Genomic DNA, 24,864 nt, shown 5'->3' on the forward strand with positions numbered 1-24,864 from the left:
CTCATCCTGTACAAAACACTACTCCATGACTTTTATCCATTAAGCAAAGCATAGCTAAGATTATTTGTCAACTACAAAAATAGATTTATTCAGATTCAAAACAACTTCCACAAGTTCAGAATATCTTATTTTTCAAACCTAGTGAGGGAGTGACATCAGTAGTAAATATGAATTACTTTTATTCCCAATTCCTGCAGCAATGAAATAGTCATTAGGTTCAGTGATAGGAATAAACCTGAGAGCTCCTTCTGGATCACTCATCAACAGAACTAACTTCAGCTCTGCTAAGCTTTTCAACATTGCCTTGCCAGCTAACAGAGTTGTTTTATTTATTTATTTTACTTCTTATAGAAAGAAATCAAACAAGATACAACGAAGCATCCAGAGAAAATTACAACTCTAACCTCAAACTTAGTTCATGGGAAATTCGGGTGAGAAAATGTTGGACGTTAGCAGTGACTTGGTTACTCTCCATCTCTGTTATGTTGGTATCTGAAACATCTCTACTTCAAAAGACATTTTCAGCACCAGCTAATGCTCTGCTAAGCAATAAAACTCTACAACTGGAGCAAGAGATATTCATTGGAATATGCCCATGGATAAAATTCAGTTTTTGAAAATACTCTTTTTCTACCAGTATTTGGATAGCAATTCACTTTTATAAATAGAGAAGGAAACACAAATCAGTTATTAGCTTTATTATCTTAAAATCCTGAACATGTTTTTAACCTCAACATTCCCATGTGATGTCTGTAAATTAATGTACTACTATAAATCCTAAATGGATCAAAATTTGGAACTACTATTTAGATGAGCATTTAGTAAAACATTTATCTTATTTTGCTGCTCTAAAACATACTTCATGCAAAGTTGCTATGACAGTTTGACACTAGAAACAATAAAAGAAACAGTGATGCTAATTACAATATCAGTTTGTTCCATCATTTTTGTGTTGGCTCTCAGATTTCTTCACTGGCAAATTAAAAACAGTTTCTACTTTAAATAACACTGAACAAAGTTTCCAACATCACGTTTTCACTATGGCATCAAAATGTGAACAAATGAACAAGCAAGTAAAGTTATTTCATCTATAGCATTACATGCTTTAATAGCACTTCATGAAATAACTACACAACAAATAATGCCAAAATGCAAAGGGAAGTAAAAAGAAAACCACACAAACTGACTTGTGAGTCTCTGAACAGTCAAAGAGCTACCTGGATGCCGTAAGATCACTCAGCTCCCAGGACTCCTGCTGTTTCAACTCTGAACAGGTTGGGGATTCTGCCTCCGTGCAAAGGAAATCTGTACCAGCTGTAAAGCTCTGAAAGGTCCAGCTTCCTCATACTAGGGGATTCTCCAGATCCTCATTGTCTCAAGCGCCACAGTGGTTTATTAAAAGACAGTTTATTCATGCTCAGAAAATCAAGTAGACTTATTACATTACTTGAATGTGATAGGTAGAATCTGACATTGACTGGTCAGGGAATCTTTTTTTTTTTTTTACTGAGTTTGCTAGGTGAAATGATGTTTTATGTCTAGGAAAACATAGACATGGTGATCTCAGCTGAATGTTAAGTTAAAAAAGCAACCCATCACATTTCAAGACTAAAAAAGAAATTAGCAACGGACCGCACATGAAAAATATAAGCTATTATTTTTGTATAATAGTCTTTAGCCAAAGCCTCTAAAAATCAATGTGAATTCTCCTCATGTTTTGAAGGAAACAAAGGATTCTTGTAAGTACTGGAAGTCAACTGAAAATGATACCCAAAATAACATTTACAAATTCAAATCAAGTGTCTGAATTCTAGTGTTATGTTTGCAAAGCTGAGAAGCACTCACCTTCACAGCTGTAGCTGTACACAGCAACCGTTGACCTCTCAACCAGATTCTCATCATGATGCCAACTCACTGCCATATTCCCCATTCCAAAATAAGGCTCTTGTTTCAAGTACGGCATTTGTAGTGGATCCATATAATTTAATAAAGTCAAGTTATAAGATGTTCTGTTATTTAGACTTGTGTAGTCATCCTCTGGTACGTAGCAACTGCTTTGATCTTTTGAAAAAGACCCTTTCTCTATAAGCGAAGTAGCAAAATTTTGCTCCCTATCTATTACAGCAGTATCTTTGATATCTTTGGTGTCTAACAGATTTTGTCCTTGTAATGCCTTGACTGCTTCAATATGCAAGTAGTCATTAAGTTTGATTAATGCTTTACAAGCATCATGTATTTGAGGACTGCAATATTTTATTTCACAGCCCTCAGTAGGCCAAGGAACTGTAAATAATCTTGTGTTCAAGTACTTGTAAGTGCATCCTGGATTTCCAATTAATATACGAGACACTGGCGTAAAAAAATCTTTTCCTTTGATCCTTACAAGATCTTGAAAAAAACAATTGTGTTTCCTCAAGGTCAAAAAGCCCTCTTGAACCATCTGATGGAGCTCTTCAGGTACTGTATCCGACTTTCTGAAAATAAGCTTGGAATATCTTGTCTTCTGCTAAAGGAGAAAGCAAGAACAACAAAAAATTACTTTTTTTTTTTTTTTCCTTTAAACAAGTACTTGGCATATTCAAGAATGTGTGGGGAGAAATGGATGAATTATCAAGCATGAGTTTAGAATATGGTAAGGAAATAAATGTCAGATGCCAGACTTTGTTACTTTATCATAGGATTACCAAGGTTGGAAAAGACTTCAAAGATCATCCAGTTTAACTTTCCAGCTACCACCAATATTTCCCCACTAAATTATTTCCTAAACTATCCATGTAGTAAAAATAATAGAAATTGAAATACAATGTATCAAAAAACAAAACAAAACAAAAAAACCCTACAACATTCTGCTGCACTGTACCTCTTCCAAAGTCTTCCTTGGCAGTCCATTCCATCCTTGGCAACCTTTCTACTGTCACTTCATCAAGATGCCAGCTAGCTGCTCTTTTTTGATTATAAAAATTTCCAAACTTATTTTACTCTCATCCCCCCACCAGCAACATCCTTTAATCTCACATCTCCATCTGACCACACCAGCTGGAGATCAGAATTCAGCAGGCTTTGTATGTAGCAACTCCCAGCAAAGCATGACACTGCTAATCAGCAGCATCTTTTCTTTGCATGTAAAACGTTGCTTCCCACTCCAGGGAGGAATTTTATTTCATTAATATGACTTTCTAAGGAAGCATTATATAACTGCAGCTTTTATTGGCTGCCTGTAAATCATCTTTAACTACTGTTGAGATTGTTTTGCAAAACACACACACTAGAGAATAAATTCTTAAGTAGACAATATTAACTGTATTTTTCATTAAAATTTATGATAATAAAACAGATGCAAACTAATGCTCTCTAGTAAGGGAAAAGTTGCAATGTGACTCTATTGGGTGTCAATGAATACTTTGGAAGCTCAGAACTGTTCACTAAGTTCATTTCCTCTTCTCACTAAGTCACTGCTGTGGGAGAAAAGTAGATACTGATGATGCTATGGGAAAAGAAATAAAGAAAGGTGAAACCTGAAGGCACTGGGAACAGGGCTAGAGCACACAGATGCATAAAGCTGATCTAAACATTTTTCCAATGTAATAGTTTACATTCAAAGCACTTTTAAACAAAACAAAACCACAAACACAAAAGCGTTATATTGGACTACAATACACCTGTGGGCTCCTAATCAAGCTCAAAACCATTTCACTAATACTTCCTTCTTTTAAGTGGGATCTAAACCTGACTTTCAGGAAAGAAACTTCAAAAGGTACATTTAAAAATACAAACCAGTCATTCCGTATGCACATTTTACTGCATGCAAACAGTTATACATCAGCAACACAACACGTTGAGTCACAACATTTAACAGAAGACTTCATATGACCATGGATCTAGCAAAAACGTGAATGCAAAAGGAAGTCTGCTTTAGCAGTAATGATTAAAATACAACTCTCTGCCCATCTGTAGAACTTGACACCATTGCTTGTCAATTCTTAGAGAGAAGCTAACTCCCTTTCTTCACACATTTTTATAGTTTCTTAAAAGTAGTTTCCTAGAAAGAGGGGAATAGTTAATTTGATATAACAGTTTCAATAGATAACAATAATTTCTGACAAGAGTATTTATATGCTTAACTCTAAATACCAAAGCTTGAAAATACTTCCAGATATTTATTTGAAGCTCCTTCTACAATGTGCAGCACAGAACACTGGATCCCAGCTTTCATTAAAAGAACTGAAAATAAACTGGAGAAAGAATTGCCAAGAGCCTGGAACAATTCCTCTAGAGGTCATGAACCATTCAACTTGTTTCAGTCGATGCTTTTTGTTTGTAGCCTTTGAACAGGACAAGGAAAAAATCCTTAATGACAAAGTACTGAAGGTAGTAACTGCAGATTTCATGTATTTACAGCAACAGGCTACAGTCAGATGTGTGGGTACAGGTTGATGGGAATTACAGTTTTTGTTATGAAGTATGATTATGAAATATTACATGTTGTGACATAAAATTATTGCATCAATTGTTTCATTAATAATTCTACACATACCATATACTCAGTTCAGATTAATCAACAATCACATTATATTGACTATTTTGACATACAGAAATCATTTTTACTATCTTTTATCATATCACTAAACACACTGCACTGCTGGTATGAATAACACATACAATTCCAAACTATTAGAGAAGCAGGGAAATAACAATTTGATGAAAAGCAATTAAATGCTTGAAATCACGTACTAGAAAGGAAGCACACCACTTATTTTTTATTTTTTAACCAAAGTAACAATATTGTACTCTGCCCCTCAAAACTGCAGAGGTAATGTCTCCCATGCCCTTTTGTTGATCAAGTCAGAGGCACGTTACCTTTGGATTATGTTTTAAGATTACATGCTGAAGAACTGCCTTATTATTAAATTTTACGTGTTGCACTGAAGATTCTACCTTAAAGAAACACTACACTGCTATCTCAGAAGTCAGGAAATGGAAACACGTTTCCGACACATGACAAGAAAACAGTTTGGTCTTCTTTAAATCTCCAACGAGTCGTTGTGCTATGTCTAACATAAGGAAGGCATTAAGGGATCAGAGCACAGGGTGAACGTTAGGTTCATACCGGACACCTCGCTGTTTTGGGGGGGGATGGGAAAGGGGGAGGAATCATGTACTGCATGTTGTAACTCTGACAGCAAGTATTAAAGGTCAACTCTGTGCTCACTGGGAGAAAAAAAAAAAAAAAAAGAAGTGGTTGTGTGACTGGCAACCATAGGACAAAAAAAGGCACATGTGATGCTTGATTCTCCATCCAACTGTCACGCACTATTTCAAGTATATCTATGTACCTATGTTCTGACTTACATATCAGTCACCTTACGGAGGAAACCAAAGTGACAACAGAGCTGGAAATCAGCAACAAGGATCCCTTAATAAATAAAATCTTACCCCATGAAATAAGTTTGTATTTCACATATTCATAAATTGCCTTTTTTTTTTTTTAATATAGACTTATTTGCTCACGAGCACCCTTAAATATTACACTGCTCTAGCCAATTCTTTGGGGGCCATTTCTGAAATACTTCATCAGCCATGAAACCTATTGGAAGAGGACGCCAGTGAAGTTTTGCTAGTGATAAAACTGCTTAGCTCTGTTCAGACTGTACACTTCCGTATCTGTCAGTAGACAGTAGCTTTTGAATTACAATTCAGCTAACCCTTCCAACACATTCAAAGCATTCTGCTTTAGAAAGGGCAGATTCCTACATCAGCAAGGCTGGTCTCTCCTGAAAAAACAGGCTCCAAAACTGAACTTTATCACATGTGATAGTCTGTTTTGCCAATATGCTGACTTCATTCATAATTCTGTATACTGCAACGAATCTGAACTCCACTAAGGCTTGAGTAAGTCAGATTTCTTTGATTTTAAGTAGAAGAAAATGAGATGAAGATAAATTCCTAATACCAGGCAAGATGGACAGCCTCAGCAATAGCTTCTCTTTTCGTGTCAGCTCTTTAAGACTATGTATTTAAAAGATGGGGGGGAAAAAACGATGGGCAAGAGCAGACATAAAAAGCCATCAGGAGGAAATATATTACAGGAGAAGCAAGGAGAGAACACCAAGCTGCTTGAGTCCCTAAAGTAGGAAGGCCCTCCTGAACACTGGCTTAAGACTGGAAAGAACTTTTCAGAAAAAAGAAGGAAAGACTTTCTAACAAGAGCTTGTTCACCTTCCCTTTCCTACTCCCACAAAAGTGCACCACAACAGAAAGTCTGCAAGTCTTTTTACAGCTGGTAATGATCCCAACCAAGAGCTTACTTCCACTATGGTCAGCACTCAAAGATTATAGAAAACCATGCTTTTCCTAAGCACCTTACAACTCAAATCAAGTAGAAATGTAAGGGAAATAAACAAACTGCTCAATATCACAACTGCCCTCCTATGATAAAAGTGTTTGATTTTATGCTTCTGACTTGTAATCCAGAGTCCAACAGAAGAATTGCTGAATGTGCTAAACTTTTCTTGGCATTGACATCCTGCAAAAGAGAAATTCATCCTTGCAAGTGAGGAGTTTGTTACCATATACAGCCATATGTCAATGCAAGGCAGGTGACATTCCTGCAATGCCATAGCTGTTCAACTTAAGAGATTCCTTCTTATGCTTTTTATCTTACTGTGTTTGGATTTGATCTGATTTAACTTACAATTTCTGCCATATGGATTCCAGCTGATCTAAAAAGATCCAAGGCAGATACAGTTATTCTTCTATAAGATTATTCTTCTACTCATTTCATGGTAATCCTCAAAACTTTCAATTGAAAAGGCCTGTTTTCACTTCTGTTTGGTTTCATTTGAAGCATGAATTTTAGTTTTCACCATTCGTTTTCTCTGGCAAATTAAGGGTTACTTATTGCTTAAAAGTAGAACTAAGCCAAGAAATATTTTTCCTGTTTTGCCAAATCTTGTCAAATCATAAATATAACAAATTGCAAAAACATTAAAAGAAAGACAAAGTTAGCTTTATTTCCATGAAGCATAAGAAACAATGATTCATTGTTACACGAATTGCATGGCTACATACCTTGGGAAAATAAATAAGACATTTAGTTACTCATACAACACAGATTTTTATTTCAGTAATTATTAATACAAATTCCCATAGCTTCCAATATGGAAGTAAACAAAATTGAGCTTGAAAAACTGCTCACGTCAAAATCCTAGAAACAAATGAAGTTTGAATTTTTCATCCATGACTATTTTGATTCTAGAGGTGTTATTTCACACCATCTGAAAGTATGTTATTTTTATCTGTCATCATGAAGAAGCAGAACAGTTGAGACTTTTATCATATAAAGTATTTACAGTGTGTCTTACACTACAGCTTTGTTCAATGCAAACAGCCACTTCAGTTTAAAACAAGTACAGTTGAAAGAACTACATTACCAAATGATGGAAATCAGCATCAGCTGGTGTCAGGTATGGAAGTTTGCCCTCTCCAAGTTCTTCAAGAAGCTTCTTTTTCTGTTTTGGGCAGTAAAATTGAAGCAGCAAGTTAGACTAAGAATATTGGAACACAAAGTCAGACTAAGAAGTAAGATAAAAGGAAGTAGAAAACTAGTTGTATTAAAAAGGCAGATGTGCCATTATTTCTCAACAGTTCTAGAAAAATAATAAAGAATAAATAAATAGATGCAAAAATCAGTGGAGCTTTTCCACTTAACAGCAATTCACCTTAAGTAATTTCAGAGAAACCATTTATTCTCTCAAATGCTTCTTTATATAATCAAACCTTATTACACAGATGAAAATCCATGTTGGTCCAACGTTCTTCAAACCTATGCTTAATTTGGACCTTGATACTCATTTCTTATTTTGCTTTTTACTTTGTTTTGTGGATCTAATAGATATGAGACTATTCCATTGAACGGCTTAATAATTTTTTATTAAAATAATGAGCCTAAAATGTTGGTCACATTCTAAAGTGATTGTTAAAATAGGCAAATGAAAAACACTAAAAAAAAAACAACACAACAATCAGAAAACACAACCATCTACTGAAAACCATCACTGACAATAATTAAAATGCCATACTCAATTTGTGCAATTCCAGCAGAAACTCTGGTTTGATGCTGGAAGTGACCTCAGAACCAGCTGACTGCATGGAGGTTTTCTCTGCTCCTCTGTCTCTCAACTCTCTCTTCACCTCTGCTTCAGGAATGTTTAGTCAACACTATCACTGATGAATTGTTAAGAAAAAAAAAGCTTAGTTTTCCAAGATCTGTTTGTTTTGTTTGTTTTTGTTTCTTAAACTAATAAAACTGGCCAAGAAAGCTTCCATTTTTTCCTTAGTTTCTTTTTTCTTCTATCCTGCAAAGATGGTTTCTATAAAAGCTTTGTTTATTAACGAAAACTTACTAATAGGAATACAACTCAAAGATCATAAAGCCATTTTTGTTATCTGGAGTATTCCAAATAACAAAAGCATTCAATTCTCATTTTTATTGCAATATTTTCAGCTACATGAGCACTACCAGTAAAATAACTGAAACTGCAGCTCGCTCTCAACTTGTTGCAAGAGGAAGAACAGATGACAATGGAACACAGTTTTTAAAGGAATAGGGTTGTGACACAAAGGAAAAAATCATAACCAAAACATAAATGGAGGGACAGATAACTAACAGTTTTCTAAAACATATTTATACAGAAAGAACTGCATATTTCATCACTTAGATGTCACTGTAAATTGCTTATTCCATAGAGAGCTCATTGTTATAAAGCAACAATTCTTATTCTTCTCATAAATTTCCCTTTTCATAGTCTTTCCAGGTTGCAACTGTTTAATATGTTCCATATACACCAAAAACAGATTTTTTACATTCTGGCAATCCTATTATAAAAAGGGAGGGGGAAGTATTATACGCAATAACTCCTGGCTCATAACAAACACCTAAACAAGGATAGGTGATCTACGAAAAACGCTACACATTTTATTCAGTGGTGGCAAACAACTGAAATTTAGGAACCAAGACAGAAGATGGGCAGACTTAAATTATGAAAGCAGGGTAGGAGATTTTAGGGTTTATAACTACCAGCGCAGCCAAATAGAAATTTGAGCAGACAGTTCTCACATACTCATCTCCTCATTCACAATCTGCTGTTCTTCTTACAAGACCGACAACATAGCAGCACTGGAATTTGGAAAGTAGAACTGTAATTTTTCTAGGTCTCTAGTTTCCATTGGGGACACATTATATATTGACATCAAGTGAAGCAGAGCATAATGCAGCTTCAGATTATGTTGGCAGAAAATGACACGCTAATATGCTGTATATTCCAAAACAATAACTCTTTTCTATTATGAAAAGCTTGCTACAATTTTATTACATGAAATCACTGAAAACATTAGATTGCTTTTGTCAGCTGTAAAATAAAACCCATTAAACAGCAGAAAAAAAAAAATCCTGCATTTCAAACATGGGCTCGACTGTGGGAAAAAGAGGTGGGAAGAAGAGAGATTCTGACAATTTCTTTGTCAAGTCTCAGCCTCCTGGCAAAAACACACACAACATTGAAATGCACTCTTGTGTATAGGTAGTACTTGCTCACATGTGATTGTCAGATCTGGCTAAGTGCCGCACCTCAGCTGATGTACAGACTAATACACACAGCTGGGTGGTGGAACGCACTGCTCATCTCCTATGCGAGAAGCTGTCACACGGATGTCAGAAGCATCAAGCCACTCTCTAGTACCTCCAAAAAGTCAAAAAAAGGAAGTCTGAGGATCTAGCTGCGCCAGCTGGTTGATGCCAAGTGTAAGCACTGCTACATAAGCACTGCACAGAGCGCGTCTAATCCTTAAGTAAACCCTCGCATACAAAAAATTGCCTTTCCTTGAAGGTATCTTAAAGATAGACTGCTAAATTGGGTTTTTTACATTTTAAAAACTACTGATGCCAAAACAGTTTATTCACACATCCACATCGTTTCTTATGTTTTAAACAACAGATTTTTTTTACACATGTGAGCCCCTCTGAAAGTAATGCCTCCTATTTATTTCCATGGAAAAACCACAACAGATACAAAGAGCACTATTTGATCCAGCAAACTCTCAGCTACAACACGCTATTTTGCAACGCAGTCATCACTATTAACCATGCATTGCGGCCAGCCATGAACAAGAGCCCGCATGCCGTGTTCATAACAACCTGCATCAGCAGAGGTGACTACTGACACTGCCGCTGAAATGCACCACCCACCACCTCACTGTGCTCACATCCACTTGTTGGCCTCCGTAAACATTCAGCAAGCGTTGATGAATGCCAATGGGTGCCATTTTTTCCACACGGAGTAATTCACTGACACACCTTTTCTTCCTACGCGCTTCCATGTCAGACGCCATCCTGTCAGACCGCCCCTCTGTTGCCACACAGCAACAAAACGTAATACAATACTGGTGGGAAAGTTCAACCTCTACTGCCGTAACGCCAGCATCAACCTCTGCTGTTATAGGCCATGTAATAAAATAGGATGCATTACTTTCTGAACAGCCTCATAGACTACCACCCAATGCCATCTGCACCATCCCTATAACATCAGCACACGTTGTGCTTTGTCCAGGGAACTTTCCTGAATGCTGCACTTGGGCTTGCAGAGACCGGAATGAATATCAAAACACTAATACTCAATTACAGAGCATTCAATGAATGTCCTGAAATACTAATAGTACCTGATCATGTATTAGTAATAAATGGATATACTGATAAGAGGTTGGGTATAAAATTCAGCACATGGAATAGCAATAAGCAGAATCTCTTAACTAAAATGTGTACAAGTTATTTCATGGCACCAGATGTAATGCACTGAACATTACAGAGCAGGAGAAGGAAACACAACAAAGCCAATCCACACCGAAGTCACATATCAAAATACAGTATGATGTACACAGTTTGTTTTTGCACAGTTTTTGCAGCTGACATTTTCCTGCAGGTTGTCAATGCCTTCAATTCTTAAAAGGTTTCACTTCCCTCTTCATTGTAAAAGAGAACTTCAATAACTATGCTACACAGGTTTGTCTCAAACGTAGAATTTCTATTGAGTTTTCATCAAATCTTCTCCTTCCAACTGATTGATCATTATTTTGGCTGAAACAGTGTTTTGAAAAGTAACTGCACTCAACTATTACTGAAATTACTGCTGAAAACAAATTTAAGGCCATAACATCTCAACAATTTCTAACACACAAAAAATCTGAAAGCATTAAGCAGAAAAGTTGTTTTTCCAGTACTTAGTATAAAATGCACTCAAGAAATTATTATAGAAGTTGCAATTATGCACAGAAGCCAACTTAAGACAATGCCAGGAGGATTTGCCTCCGAGATAACCCCCAAGGCTGTCTGCTGCCCTGCATTTCCCATGAACACAAGGGAAAACATCAGTTTGGCTACACCAAGTAATCTCTCCGGGCCTGGAGCAGCATCCCATACAGATGTAAAAAGTCAAACACAGATCCAAGACATGGACAGACAATAATGCCTATCAAATATTTAGACATGTTGGCTTTCAGTTCTACAATAAGCACTCCCTCTTATGAGCAGTTAAAATATTTTATTCTAATTAGCCTGCTACCCAAAAACACGGCTGTTACTCATTGCTCTGGAAAGGTACATCTCATAATTCCTCCCCAAAAGAGGTATTTCAGCAAAGAGGGCAATTTTTAAACTTCAGACAAGTGCTTTTGCAGCATATGAGGGAATGCAAGCAATTTGCATTCAGCTGTTGGGTATGTACCTTCACCTTACAATCAGCATTACACAGAACAAAGCAGGAGATGAATCCCACAATGGAGAACATGCATGGAAAGATAATTCAGGCAAACCTAAATCTCACTGTTGCATTTATCTTCCTGTTGTCTTCCTGTTTTTACAATTATTGATTTTCACTCAGTCATATTTTCATTATTGGCAAGGATATCATACACTCAATAACCTGAGGACCAACCATCTGTTATATTCTGCAAAAGGCTGAGAACAGGCTGAATACTTGGATCACCTCCTCAGGCAAGTACCAGTGTGCCAGGTATGCTGAAAATAGCACCATCAACAAATTCCCAGGGGCAGCTGTTTTGGTCTGAGTTTTTTTTGTTTGTTTTTTGAAGACATCTAATCAAAGATGAAGGAAGTATCATCTCCACCTCCATATTGTTTTCATTAGTAGCTTTTTGTTTCACAGGAGATTATCAGAATTAGAAAGGAGCCCTTACTTCCCCCACACAAAACACATACTCTCACAACAGAACCTAACCTCAAGCTCAGACACAAACATTTGGCTTTCCATAAGCCCCTCCCTTCTATTAACTTTTCCCTTCCATAAGGATGCACAGTAGGGTCTGTGTGGTTTTGTTGTTTTTAAGCTAACTGTTACAGAATGTGGATTTACTTCAGGTTGCTGATGAAGAAAAGGGTTAGCGCTCTCAAGTGAGAGAAAAAGGAAGATTAAATAATTTATACGGTCAAAATTTTGTGATACCATAATAAGATCCCATTTACAAAAAAAGCCATTGCTTCACAGGAACTTCCACAGCCTTATCCCCCAACATTTTTTCACGTGATTATTAAAAAAAAAAAAACAACTTTGGGACATCTATTAAGGCAGGAATGTGATTTTTGAATTTGACATTTCTTTAAAGTATGAAGCTTTCCAAGTGTTACCTATTAAAACTTCAGAGCAACCAAGATCCTTCAAGTGGCTCACTAAAAACAGTTATGTCAGAAGCAAACCTAGAGTAATAAAAAATACATTCTAAGTGCACTATTACAGCTTTTATTTCTCCATTATCACATATATTAGATTTCAGATTTTTTTTTTTCTTCCAATTATTTGTGTAAATGCCACTCATTAAAAGATCTTAAGGGACTGGCCAATTTTACAGCACCATTTATTCACATGAAAATGTTATGTTTCCAGATTACCCTTCATTATAGTCAAGATTTACCAACAGCCTTGTCTGTGCTACATTCCTTCTGTCAGAAATACTGGCAGGCATCTGACCATGCTATTCTGTGCTTTGCATCCTACAGCTCCTCCACCCTCTCCATGATACTATATGCCAAAACCATTTTCATCTCAATGACAAGAATTTATATTATCGTATATAAACAAATGTTCAGATTATCTATGACTAGTGATATTTAACAGCCCATAACTCCATTTCTGAACAACACTGTACTTCAGCCCGCTGGTTATTTAATACAACACCATGCACCTGGCTCTCCCACTGAGATGCAAGCAGACCTCAGCTCTACCACCAACCTCTGTAACTGAGCAGCTGGCTAAAGGACTGCTCGATGCTCTCTCCTGTGAAGGTACTGCTTGGCTTTACTTACTCATTTCAGCCTCTTTTCGCCTCCCTCATAAATCAGCAGGCCCAGGTTCTGGCACACACACACAGACCAGTCATGCATACATACAACATACTTGACTAATGTAACTGAACCAAGAGTTAATTTATGCACTGAGGCAGCTTAGCAATGTGTGAAAAGTGTCTTTGCTATCCCCTCTCTGACCGCCTCGAGATGTTAAGTGCCCCTTAATTGTTGTTTTAACCTACAGGAACATTACTCTTTCGGCCAGTGGCTGCTAATGGAACAAGACTGGCCATTTTCTCATCCAGTTGAGCATAGATATGTCACACATGGTTTAGTACTTTATGTAACTATAATAGAAGTTTTAAATGATAAATCATTCAAATGCAACTTCTTTTTGCTGACAAAATGTCCCTGAGCCTCCTCAGCATACCTCTCAAACCTCTACCATCCCTGCAATCATCCTGATACCAACATGCATTCCTTGTTCCCTGTATCATTTGTGTATCCTCTTCCAATGGGCATCACTCAGCAAACAGATCAGCTGTATCTGACGAAAAGAACTTTCCAACTCCAGGTGAAAACAACCAAGTTTCAATCAGGTATCCCATTTTTTTAATTCACAATTATATGTGGGCAAGAGCACACAAGCATCAAAGAAAATACTTAAAAGGGTGGATATTTTTAGGATCAATATCTTGTTTGTGGATCACAAGGAACTAATTAAGGATACTATGGCATTTCTGCTTGCCATACTTTGCATACTTTTGTAGAAAAATACTTAATATATGTTGAGAAACCACATTTCCTAACCAAGTAATCAGATCACCTCCACTGAACTGGAAGGCAGAGACCTTTCTTAGTGACTGTTACCAATAACTGACTCTACACAATGCAGCAAAAATACCTCAATCCACCCAGTCCCAAGGAATCAAGTACAATGGTTTGATCAGGTGTGAAATCCTGAGCAATCCTTTAGCATAGAAAAGGATTCAATAAACTTTAAAACAAGATAAAATAAAAATAAATTATAAGGAATATTAACAGTGAAAAGAGGATACATTTGGCAGTGCTGCCTGCACACTGAACAACCTGTTAAGATGAGGTCTTTTTTCCCTCCAATATATTTGTACCTCACTTAAGATGGAACCTTTGGTTTCTACAAAAATAGTTCAAAGCACTAAGCTTACATAATAAAAGAAGATGTATGCATGAAGGCATGCCCCATAATAAGCAGACATCTGGATTTGTGTCGTGAAAGAACAATTGCTTTGAAGTCACTACAAGGAATGCGATCAGCTATGACTTTTGACAACTTCTCTTTGGAGATGCCCTCTACCAACCAGCGTGAGAAAGAAAACTGGCTGCAGGAAAGAAAATACCATATTCCTGTGGGAAATTTAGACCTGTTGATCAAGGTGATACCTTTTGAAATTGAGATATAAACCAAGACTGAACTTGCAATTTCTGTTGTGGGTACAGCTGATTATAGCCTTTTATCCTATCGCATATTTTCCATTCAAATTATTAAAGCTGATTCTTAAGCTGATCCTTGTGTGATCTAGGCAAACACCACTGCTTACAGATGAACTATCAGAACCACCTGCAAGATCAAAGATGCAATGAACTTTCTTGCAGCTTTTCATCATTTCCTGGAAATACTGGGCTTCACAAGAATCCCAGTCTATAACCATATCTATATTTTATGTGTTAAATATAGAAGAAGAAACAGAAATCAAAAGTAAACTGAAAATAAAATGGATGCTTGGAAAAAAAATTTCTTAAGGACCTAAGTTTAGCATCAAGTTTGGTTTCCAAAGTTCCCTTGATAACAATTCTGAAGATAGCGTTAATGCAGAAAGAACAGGTGCTAAGTGCAAATGCTTGTGCCGTGCAGTCATCTACAGGAAAGATCAATAAGGAGCTAGAGCATTAAATTTCACAAACTGTAACTGTCATGTCTATTACATAGTACTTGAACATCTTCGTAGGACTTTTTTTTTTTTTTTTAAACAGAATTTTATTTTCCACAGATTTTATTACTAGAATAGGCACCATAAAAAGTATAAGAGCACTCACAAATCTGGTAAAATTTGAAGACTTCTACAACCAGCTTAGACATTATATTTAATTATTTAAGAGGCTTCTTCACTCCGTAATAAAAAGATGGTAAGGCCATCAAAGCCTTAAGGGTAAAAAGAAATGTGTTCCAGGAACACTTCCCTCATGTATTAGTCACATTTCACCAAATACAGAGCTTTTTAATGTTACTTCTGAGATTATTTTTGAGACTATATTCCATACTTCACAAAATCACTGCAGACAACAGAAGGGAACATAAGGTCACCCAGAATTCAGCTGCAGAAGCAGCACCCTGATACCTATTCCCTGCAATCCTGGTGCTTTGTCCTTTCCAAGGACACAAACACCTTCCTGTAGATGTTTCTCATGCTAGAAAAGCCTTCGAGCAGAAGATCTGTGCAAGTCCCCTGTCCAGTCCTCAAAACCATTTAAAGGCAGCAATGATTTGTGATCACAGTTCAACAAATGTGGTATGTTACAGATTGTCAACATTCTTCTGAAAAAGCACAGTCAACGAATAACATCTTTAAAGCTACGCAGGAGTACAAAGTTAATATGGTGTTGTCATCCTTTACAACCAGTTTTAAAGGGAAAACATAAGGTAGATAAATTTAATGCAATAATAATAATCTAATAACCAATACCACTGGTCAAATGATGACAATAACACTCACTTAAACTATAAACCGCAGTTCTTGCCTTGACATAAAAGACAGCTATTAATAGAACTCCACTAATTTTGGGCATCCAAATTGAAGAAGGATATTTCTGTATTGGATTTATTGAAAGAAGAGCAAGAATGAGTTAAAGAAAAAAAAAACCCTCAAACTGAACAATTCAGATGTAGTACAAAATTCAACCGTAGTTAATTTTGTTTAGTTTGACGGCTTTGTTTTGCTCACAGCCTCCATAATAAGCCACATGGGGAACAGAAAGCTAACATTTAACATTAAGTTGGCAGACGATTAGCAAAACCCAGAGTCTGAAAGAACACTAGGCAAGTTCAGACCAAAAACAGGGAGTTCAATTTAAAAGCAAGGATAATTAGCACTGGAGAAGAGTACCACTGCATGAGATGAATTTGCCATCAAGAGAATTCTTTTTATATCAAGTTTGGATGTTTTTTCTAAATGATACGTTTTAGTTCAGTGGTTCCCAACAGACTGCAATGAATCATCCATTTTTCCTTCATTTCTGCTCATACAGCCTAACCAAATAAACTGTAAGCAGTAGAGATGCTGATTGTAAGTTTGATCCATCTTATTCCTCCATTTGGTTTTGTTTAATCATTTTGCCAGGTACCTGTGGTCAGTGAATCAGAAGGCACTGGTCTGCTTCTGTAAGAACATAGTTCATTGGAGTCCTAACGCTGGTATTAAGAACTCTTCTGCATCACAGCTCAAATGAGCTTGGACAAGAGCTGTCGGGATCTGTATTCCATTCTACTTGGTACCTTGACAGCACAATCATAAAGTCAATGTACTACAGTGAAAGAAAGGATTCTTCAGTTTTCTTTCACTCGCATTTTATCCTTAAATTGTCTTTGCACAATTTAAAGAATGAGCATAGGGTGTGCTAGCAGGTAAAATACAAGAGAGCACTGATCTACTCCAAAAGAAGTAGAACCGTTCAGCCTTTTGCTTCGTGCCAAACCAAGGAACACTTCATAATGTAAGTCAACATTTTGCTTAAGAATACATTTGTTGAGCAGAATTGAGAACTGTTTGCGGTGTTTTTTTCTCCCAACTGAAACTTTTAAGAAAATATCCTAGTTCCTGTGAAGACTGTTATCATTTTTATCTCTTGCATATACAGACTTCATTCTTACTAACTTTCTCTAATGCTCGCAGTGATCAGCTCTAATTGTGCAGAGAAAAAGCGCTATTCAACTAAACCAGCCATGTGCAAAAATTGTTTCTTAAGCCTTCTGTGTACATTTGTTCAGGAGAGACATTTGGCTTCCCTTTTTCCACGTGTATTTATATTCACAACGGGCCTAAAAGTCAAGATAGTCCTGTTGCTGTCACCGCCTGTACCTTACAAATGAGAAGGAGCATGGCAATGACAAGTCTTCTTTCTCTTCAAAAATTACTTCTTCCCTCTCCATACTGTATTTTCAAATAGAGATTTCTGAAGGTGAGAAAGACAGGTGAGCAGACAAAGGACCATTCCAATTTTCCTCAGCTCTTTGTTCCATTCGGTCTCTTCAGATAAACAAGAAGATAAACTAGATTTATACTACCGCATATCCCAACATCCCAACTGTCAAATTCAACAAGTGAACAATTCCTACAAAGCGTGCCAACTTCATCAAGCTTTGTTTTGTTCTCAAATGAAGAGAGGCAGCCACACTGATCTGCAACAGATACTCGAGCTGCATCAGATTGATAGGAAATTGTGCACATGATCAGTCAACTCTGTGGAAATACTAAAAACTGAACCCATGTATTTATCCAGTAAGTGAAATGTACAAAAAAAATTGGGCACTTTTAAAATATATGTAGAGTAAATTATTACATATAAGAACATCAAAAGCACACAGTAAATTAGAACAAGTGAAGGAATTGGGATGATAAAGAAAAAAATACTTTATAACAAACCCATAAAAGAAACAGAAATCAAACATGACTGTAAAACAGAGAAGGATTGTTCTGAGCTATTAAAGTGTTTTTAAGGGCATACAGGCAGGTCTCTATCTAAGTGAATAGATGAGCACTTTAAATTCAACTCTCTTGCTTCCTTGGAGGATATTCTCAATATGAAAATAAATTTCATTTCCCTCAGAATGTCTACAGTAACTTAAGTCAACCATTTCATAATTTGATGCAGTGGTTTTGTATGTTGGGGTACTCTCAACCTGAAATTCTAAAATCTAGGCCACCCTTTTTGACACATAGTATGCATGTGTTAAAACTATCTGAGTGACAGCAGTGCAGATGCATTAATAACAGAGGCTGAGGGCAAGGAACTGACGTTAAGAGAAAGCTGCCAGAGTCACCTTTGTTCTTATTTGCTGGATTCACTGCAGGATTACTTAGCTTTTTAAAGGAGAATCACTTCACTGGTAACTAGAACTCACAAGAGGTGGGAAAAAAAAAAAAGATCAACATAGAATAAATAAATATATTTATTGAGAGGATTTTAAAATTCAATGCTATCAGACAAAAGCAACAGTTAATGGCCAACGTTTAATACTACACATGTTGGAAATCCCACCTTAACTAGAAATGAGAAAGCTTTTACAGTCTGAAAACTGTTTGAGGCCCTGTGTGAAATGCCTTGGTTGTCTCAGTACAGAGCTACGCTTCTATATGACAAATGCCTCAAATCACTGTAACTTGAATTAATTAATTGCTTAGCAATTTCATTAGATTTTTACTTAGGAGTTGAACTAAAAACATCTACCTTTGCCTACTAATCTTGGGGAACTTTTAGCTTCCATTTGTTCTTGCCACCATATCTGCAAAAAAATAACACAAGGTGAGAGGAATCCCTACCACAGTATTTCCACCAGAATAATTTTCTACAAGTCATTCATTTCCAGCTAATATAGACCAAAAAAGTCCTTTTTCTTTTTTGCAAATGCTAGAATAAATGTTTGAACATCAGTAGCAAAAAGGTCACCCTTAATGCGCATGAGAGAACTGTTCCACCAAAACAAAGCACAGCAATCTGTACAAACCTTGGCAATGCATTACAACAGGCTCTTAAAGCATGCCACTGTTAAAAGTCAGCGTACTCTACCTTCCGCAGCTGCTCATTCACTTGCTTTTATTCCAAAAGTTGACAAGTTAACTGTTCTACGCTTACAAGTTTTCAATAGTCCATTACAAAAAGACTCGCATTTGTTTGTGTTACACACAGCGGGGATTAAAAAGAAGTTAATGTATATCTATTCAGTATGATCGTGCAGAAAACAGCTGTGTTGTACAGGGCTCAGGCTATGACCCGCTTAACTTCATTCACAGAATGCATGATCCATCACGCACAAAAGCACTGGGGAAAATGTGAGGTGTTAGTAAGTACCACCGTTAGCGAGAAATTCTGCTAATTATTACACCAAATAAGCACAGTCAACAGGCCAGAGCAGTAAGAGGGCATGTTTTGGGGCACTAAATGGCTGCCTTGAATGGAGACGAATACATTACAGTGCCCCCTCACAATAAAACAATTTCCCTGACACTTACAAATCCAGGCAGCACTAGCAGCTCAGATGAAGAGCTCACGACTGTACGTGGCGTACGGCGATGTTTCAGTGCCACCTAGTGACGTGCACTTCAACTTGATTGTCTCTCAGGATTTATGGGACACCACGAGTTCAAAAGCTAACGCAATTCAGCACAGCCCGCAGAGCAGCGGGGAGCAGCCACGCTGCAGAGGGAAGGCACGTGGGGTCACATGCGACAACCTCCTCCACGTCCTTTAACATTCAAATACTTCAATGGCTGATAAGGCGTTCTAAACATTTTTATTACAAGCTGCTCTTCTAGATAAAAGAGAAACATCTTCCAGAAACAGAAAATAGTACATACCAAAGCTTGCACTATGCGCAAGAGAGCCTGGATATTTTATGACGCTGATTTCTCTATCTAAAGCTTCACCTGAGATCATTTTCAAAAAGGTTTCTTTTCCTTAATTGAATAGACTTATTATCTGGAGTGGTTTCATAGCTTAAGTAAGTGTTTAGAGACTGCAAACTAAGCACATTGATTCCCTGTTTGCATTTTGACACTTTGCATGCTTCTGCCCCTGCACTTATTACTGCAACGGAGACTGCAGCCGTTTCACATTTCCATTGTCCTGTTGTGCTTCTGGCCAGTATTACTACAGGTGAATTCTTAGCTTAATGCAAACTAAATGAACTTCATGGTGCAACCTAGCCCAGGAAGATGCTGAAATATTTTATGTTGACTACAGATTGATGCAGGTTGAACTCCAGCACAAATTCCTACTGGTAACAAAACCCACAAATTCACGGGCTCAGGTCAAATAAATGGCACAGACTGCGAAAGAAATGCTAAAATAATCCAGTATAATCATAAATGAAATTGAAAGCGAAAGCTTGGATTGAGAAAGCTTACTGAGGTCATTTGGAATGGAATTCTTATTTTCCAGTTGATCAAAACTAGGTACTGAGGGACAAGGTTTAGTGGGCATGGTAGTGATGGGCTGATGGTTGGACTAGATCAGCTTAGGGTCGTTTCAACTGTAATGATATGATTTTATGATGCAAACAGCCTTGACACTGCAGGACTAAAAGTCCCTTAGAAAGAAAACTGAGAAAGCTTCACTCAGTAGTAGACAGTAGTCTACAGTAGTAGACAAACTAAGTTCAGAAACCTGTAGAGCAAATAAACGTATGATATTTAATCCATACCACACTTCAGGACTGAACTGCTACCACAAGAATCAAAACTGTCCCTACTTCATATGGCAAATGAAAGAACAAAATAATCTTATTCCTTACACGTTAGAGAATTCTACTCATGGTTTCTCAAATTACACCTCCAGGATTAAGGTTTCTTTCCATAAAGATTTATATCTGCTCTTGTATCTAAGATGACTAATCAATGCTCAAACAAACAAGGCCTTAGACTTTCCATGTTCATCATTGTAGTCTCAGAGACACTGATTTACTTACAAACATGGCTGATTTCAGCACAGATAGCCACGTATTAAGAAATGAATTGCTTTCATACAACAAAATCATCAAGCTGGGAAACAATTCTAAGAAAAACATAAAACACATTTGCAGGGAATTCTCTTTCTCTTTAATAGATGATACTTTAAAAAGATCAAACAATCTTAGTGATCACTTAAATCTATCTTATTTTGCTATCACAAATACATTGATATAATACAAAGTGGCTTCTTGTTGCTCCATTTTACTTTGTTTTCAGCATTGTTTTTATTAGAAATTGCAGACCATTAACTGTTACTAGCTTAATCATAATAATACAAGCTTCTGAGTTTTAAAAAAATAATCAATTTACAGTCATCTTTCTTTTTTATAGCCAATAGCAATTTAGAATGCATTAAAGAGCATAGGAAACTTCCCCACAATTCATCTGCTCTCACTTTAATATAAGCACTGAGTTGTTGTACCATGTTTCTGATTCAGTAATTTCCTTTCTAAATCACGTGACAAGCAAGTGGGACCTAGTTTGGCAAACACAGCACAATACCAACTGTTCTACAACTGTAGTTTGTAGTTCCCAGAAATATGAAATGAGGGCATGCTGGACACCAGTAAAACAGGTTTACTTCCATCAAAGTGCTCAGCAGTGGAGAGGGAAGGAGAGAAAAGCATATTGCTTCCTGCTTGCTTGCAGGAATTCTTTTGAGTACAGCCACAGAGGAGCTTTTTTTGGACATGAACAGCTGATTCACATGACAGCTCCTGTTACCGACTGCAGTGTAAAACTGCAGTAATTGCAACTAAAGCAGAGCAATGCTGAGTTTTAGTAATACACAGGTCAAAAAGTACTTCTGTTTAGTATTAAACATTATTATTATGCAGTTATTAATTCTTATTCAAATATCAAACATAGTAGATTATACTGATGCCTTGTATAACAGAAATTACTTACAGGCTCCTGAAGGGCAACATAAAATAGCTAGACTGAAATACAACCATAAGTCCCAAGCAATTACTTTAATATGCATCTCATGGAAAAATACTGGTTGTTATTAACGGATGGTTGTCATATAGAAAGGCTACTATATAGCACTGGGTTTTATTCACCCTATTGCTGAAACTGTCTCTTTTCTGCTGTCAGGAGGCTTTTGCTATATGTAAATATTTAATGTTATTACCATCATTCACTCAGTGCTCGTATTGTCTGATCAAGCATCTATTACTGACTGCAAGATACATTTGAGGACAGCATTTTTTCATGTCTTCTGCTCCGTCACATGCAGACCCTACTTCTCAAAGGTTCTTTGAAGTTCAATAATTCATTAAACACTGTGCAAAGGTCTGTATCTTTTGTAAGAATGTCTAACTGTAGAGTATGAAAAACTATTAAGTATCTCTCTAATAAAAAGTTGTGTGTGTTTTTTTTTAAAGTAAAGACACTGCATATTGTTCACAAGTATTTGCCTCCAGTGCATGTATACACTGAATTCATGCAATAGGCCATAGCACTTGATACTTTCAATCGAAGTCAGAGTATACTGGGTGCATTTTAATTTATGTAATTCTATGAAAACAAAAGGTCAGCGTGTCCCCTATGTGCAGTTGCATGCATTGCAACATTTTTCTATTTAACCATGTTCATAGTATTGTATGTAATAGATCTATCACTTACTAACATACAAATAGAATATTATTCTATAAACACTGTCCCATAATGCATTTTCCATGAAAATTCCTTAGACACCAAATTTCCAAGAGTCCTACTAGGGACCAAAGACAAGGACAAGACAAGTTGCCACGTTTGTAAAAAGACCTACCAAGAATTAACAGATCTCTTCAAATCAGCCTCTAAGTTTGTATGAGAGTGTGAAATCTACATATAAAATATATAAACTCAAGAATTACATATCTACAGTCTTAATTTTGCCTACATACAAAACAATAGATGAGGGCAATACAGGAGTGATTGGGCTTTCAAGGCCACTAAAGTTGTTTGTTTGCTTGTATAACTTCTGCGGAAGCAACCAAGCAAGCAAAGCTTATAAAAATCTCATTCAGAAGAACAAAAGAATAATCTTTTAGCATTTTAAATATATTGCTGTCATAGTTTTTAAGAGAATGAAAAAAGAATGATTAACTATATGAGACTTAGAGAAGTGTTTAAATGATCCAAAACAAAATTTTGTTTGAAATCTTTGCTTTAGTTTGGACCAAAAAAAAAAAAAACAAAAAACAAAAAAACCACCACTTTTTTTTTTTTTAATTAGGAAACAGAAGTATCACAGACAGTCATAGGAAGTGCAGGCCAGCACAATTATTCCTTCTATCCCAGTGGACAATCACTCTTTATGAACATATGACAAGATCCAGCTATTCATCAACAAGACTAGCAGGAAATGAAAACGTTGAATTCATAAGATCTGCCTTTCAGTTAACATTCTTAATGTAAATTAGGGTTAAATGTGAATAAAATTAATATTTAATCACTTGAAAAACTTCCACTCCTTTCTTCTCTTTAAAAACTACAACTTAATTATAAAATAATGTAAAACAAGTGTAAATTTAAAAGAAGCGTTTTGAAGATTTGCATTAATAGTTCAAGAACTGCTGACACTGAAGAAAAGAAGGGGAGTCCCAACACTATGTTGCTTTAAAGTAACTGTGTGATTCTATTCCTTGCTAACAGACAGCAGAGCAGGAAGCCCAGGGGAGAGCAGTGCAGAGGAGGAGTGTGACAGAGGGAGGCTGACCCCTCAACAAAGACGGGCAGAAGTGGCTGCAGATGGAGCAGAAGCCCAGTGTCCCACCTACTAGAAGAGGGTCTCCACATTTTACCATGAAATAAGAAGTTCTTGTCATAAAGGTGCACAAACCAATATTTCATGTTGATGCAGCACGATAAAGTGTCAAGTGTGAAATCAGAAAGAAAAGCTCCAGCACAGCAGCTCTCCGAAGTCTTGCAGTGTTTATGCAGACTGAACTGCTGCTCTCTCAAACTTCTGTACTGAAATCCCACACAAATCCTACACCCCTCATGGTTTAGCACACAGTTGTTACCATTACATAGTCCACAACTATCAACAGCTACTATGCTAAGGAAAAGCTAACCATCATTTTCTATTCTAGCATGGAAGTCATTAAATGGTAGAAAACAACATACAAAAGCTCAGTTTTTCATAAAATTATCTTCCAGAGAGACAAAGTTGTCCACAAGTAACTAATGGGGACAACTCAGACATTCTTCCCTATGCGTATGTTGCATAGAGGTGATGTAAAGGTTAGAAGTTGTTTCCTTAAACACTAGTGAAACTCATACATGCAGAAATGTTTCCTGTTCCCTTTCAAAACATAACTGAAGCAATTTGTCACTTGCAAGAAGATCTGCACAAATGAAAGGTGAGATGGAGTTTTCATGGGAAGCAGCACTCACACAGGGTGGGTACCTCAGTGATGAAAACCCAAATCCAACAAGTTATTTCAAATCAGCTTTTGACTACACAGAGTAGAAATCTCTCTTCTTCTCATATCCCACAAACATAATATAACTTTCCCTTCCAAAAGGAAAGTTCCCAAAGTTCTGCCGTTAACCTTTCCCAACAGGGACAAGCTCAGAGAGACTGTGCAGCATATCTACTCTGGGGACAAGCACAAGATGATCTTCACTAAGATGATCAGAGGGCTGGAGCATCTCTCCTGAGAGTAAAGCTTGAGGGAACTGGGCTTGTTTAGCTTGGAGAAGAGAAGACTACAAGGCCACCTCATTGTGGCCTTCCAGTACTTGATGGGAGCAGATAAC

General features: G+C 36.8%; 1 protein-coding gene across 5 annotated transcripts in view; it reads right to left on the reverse strand.

Moving 5' to 3' along the window:
• Positions 1-24,864, reverse strand: part of FTO (FTO alpha-ketoglutarate dependent dioxygenase) — a 227,643-nt gene that overhangs the window by 181,110 nt on the left and 21,669 nt on the right. For 3 of the 5 annotated variants that reach the window (XM_085234651.1, XM_085234650.1, XM_085234652.1), the window contains exons 2-3: positions 7,431-7,508; positions 1,846-2,506 (exon numbers count right to left, since the gene is read on the reverse strand). In XM_085234651.1, the coding sequence (XP_085090777.1) occupies positions 1,846-2,506; positions 7,431-7,508 (739 nt within the window). The remainder of the gene's footprint in view (positions 1-1,845; positions 2,507-7,430; positions 7,509-24,864) is intronic. The other 2 variants (XM_019619754.2, XM_085234653.1) reach the window with 1 other exon arrangement.

This window comes from Meleagris gallopavo, chromosome 13 (genome assembly GCF_905368555.1).
Source record: "Meleagris gallopavo chromosome 13, MGAL_WU_HG_1.1, whole genome shotgun sequence".
NCBI classification, from domain to species: Eukaryota; Metazoa; Chordata; class Aves; order Galliformes; family Phasianidae; genus Meleagris; species Meleagris gallopavo.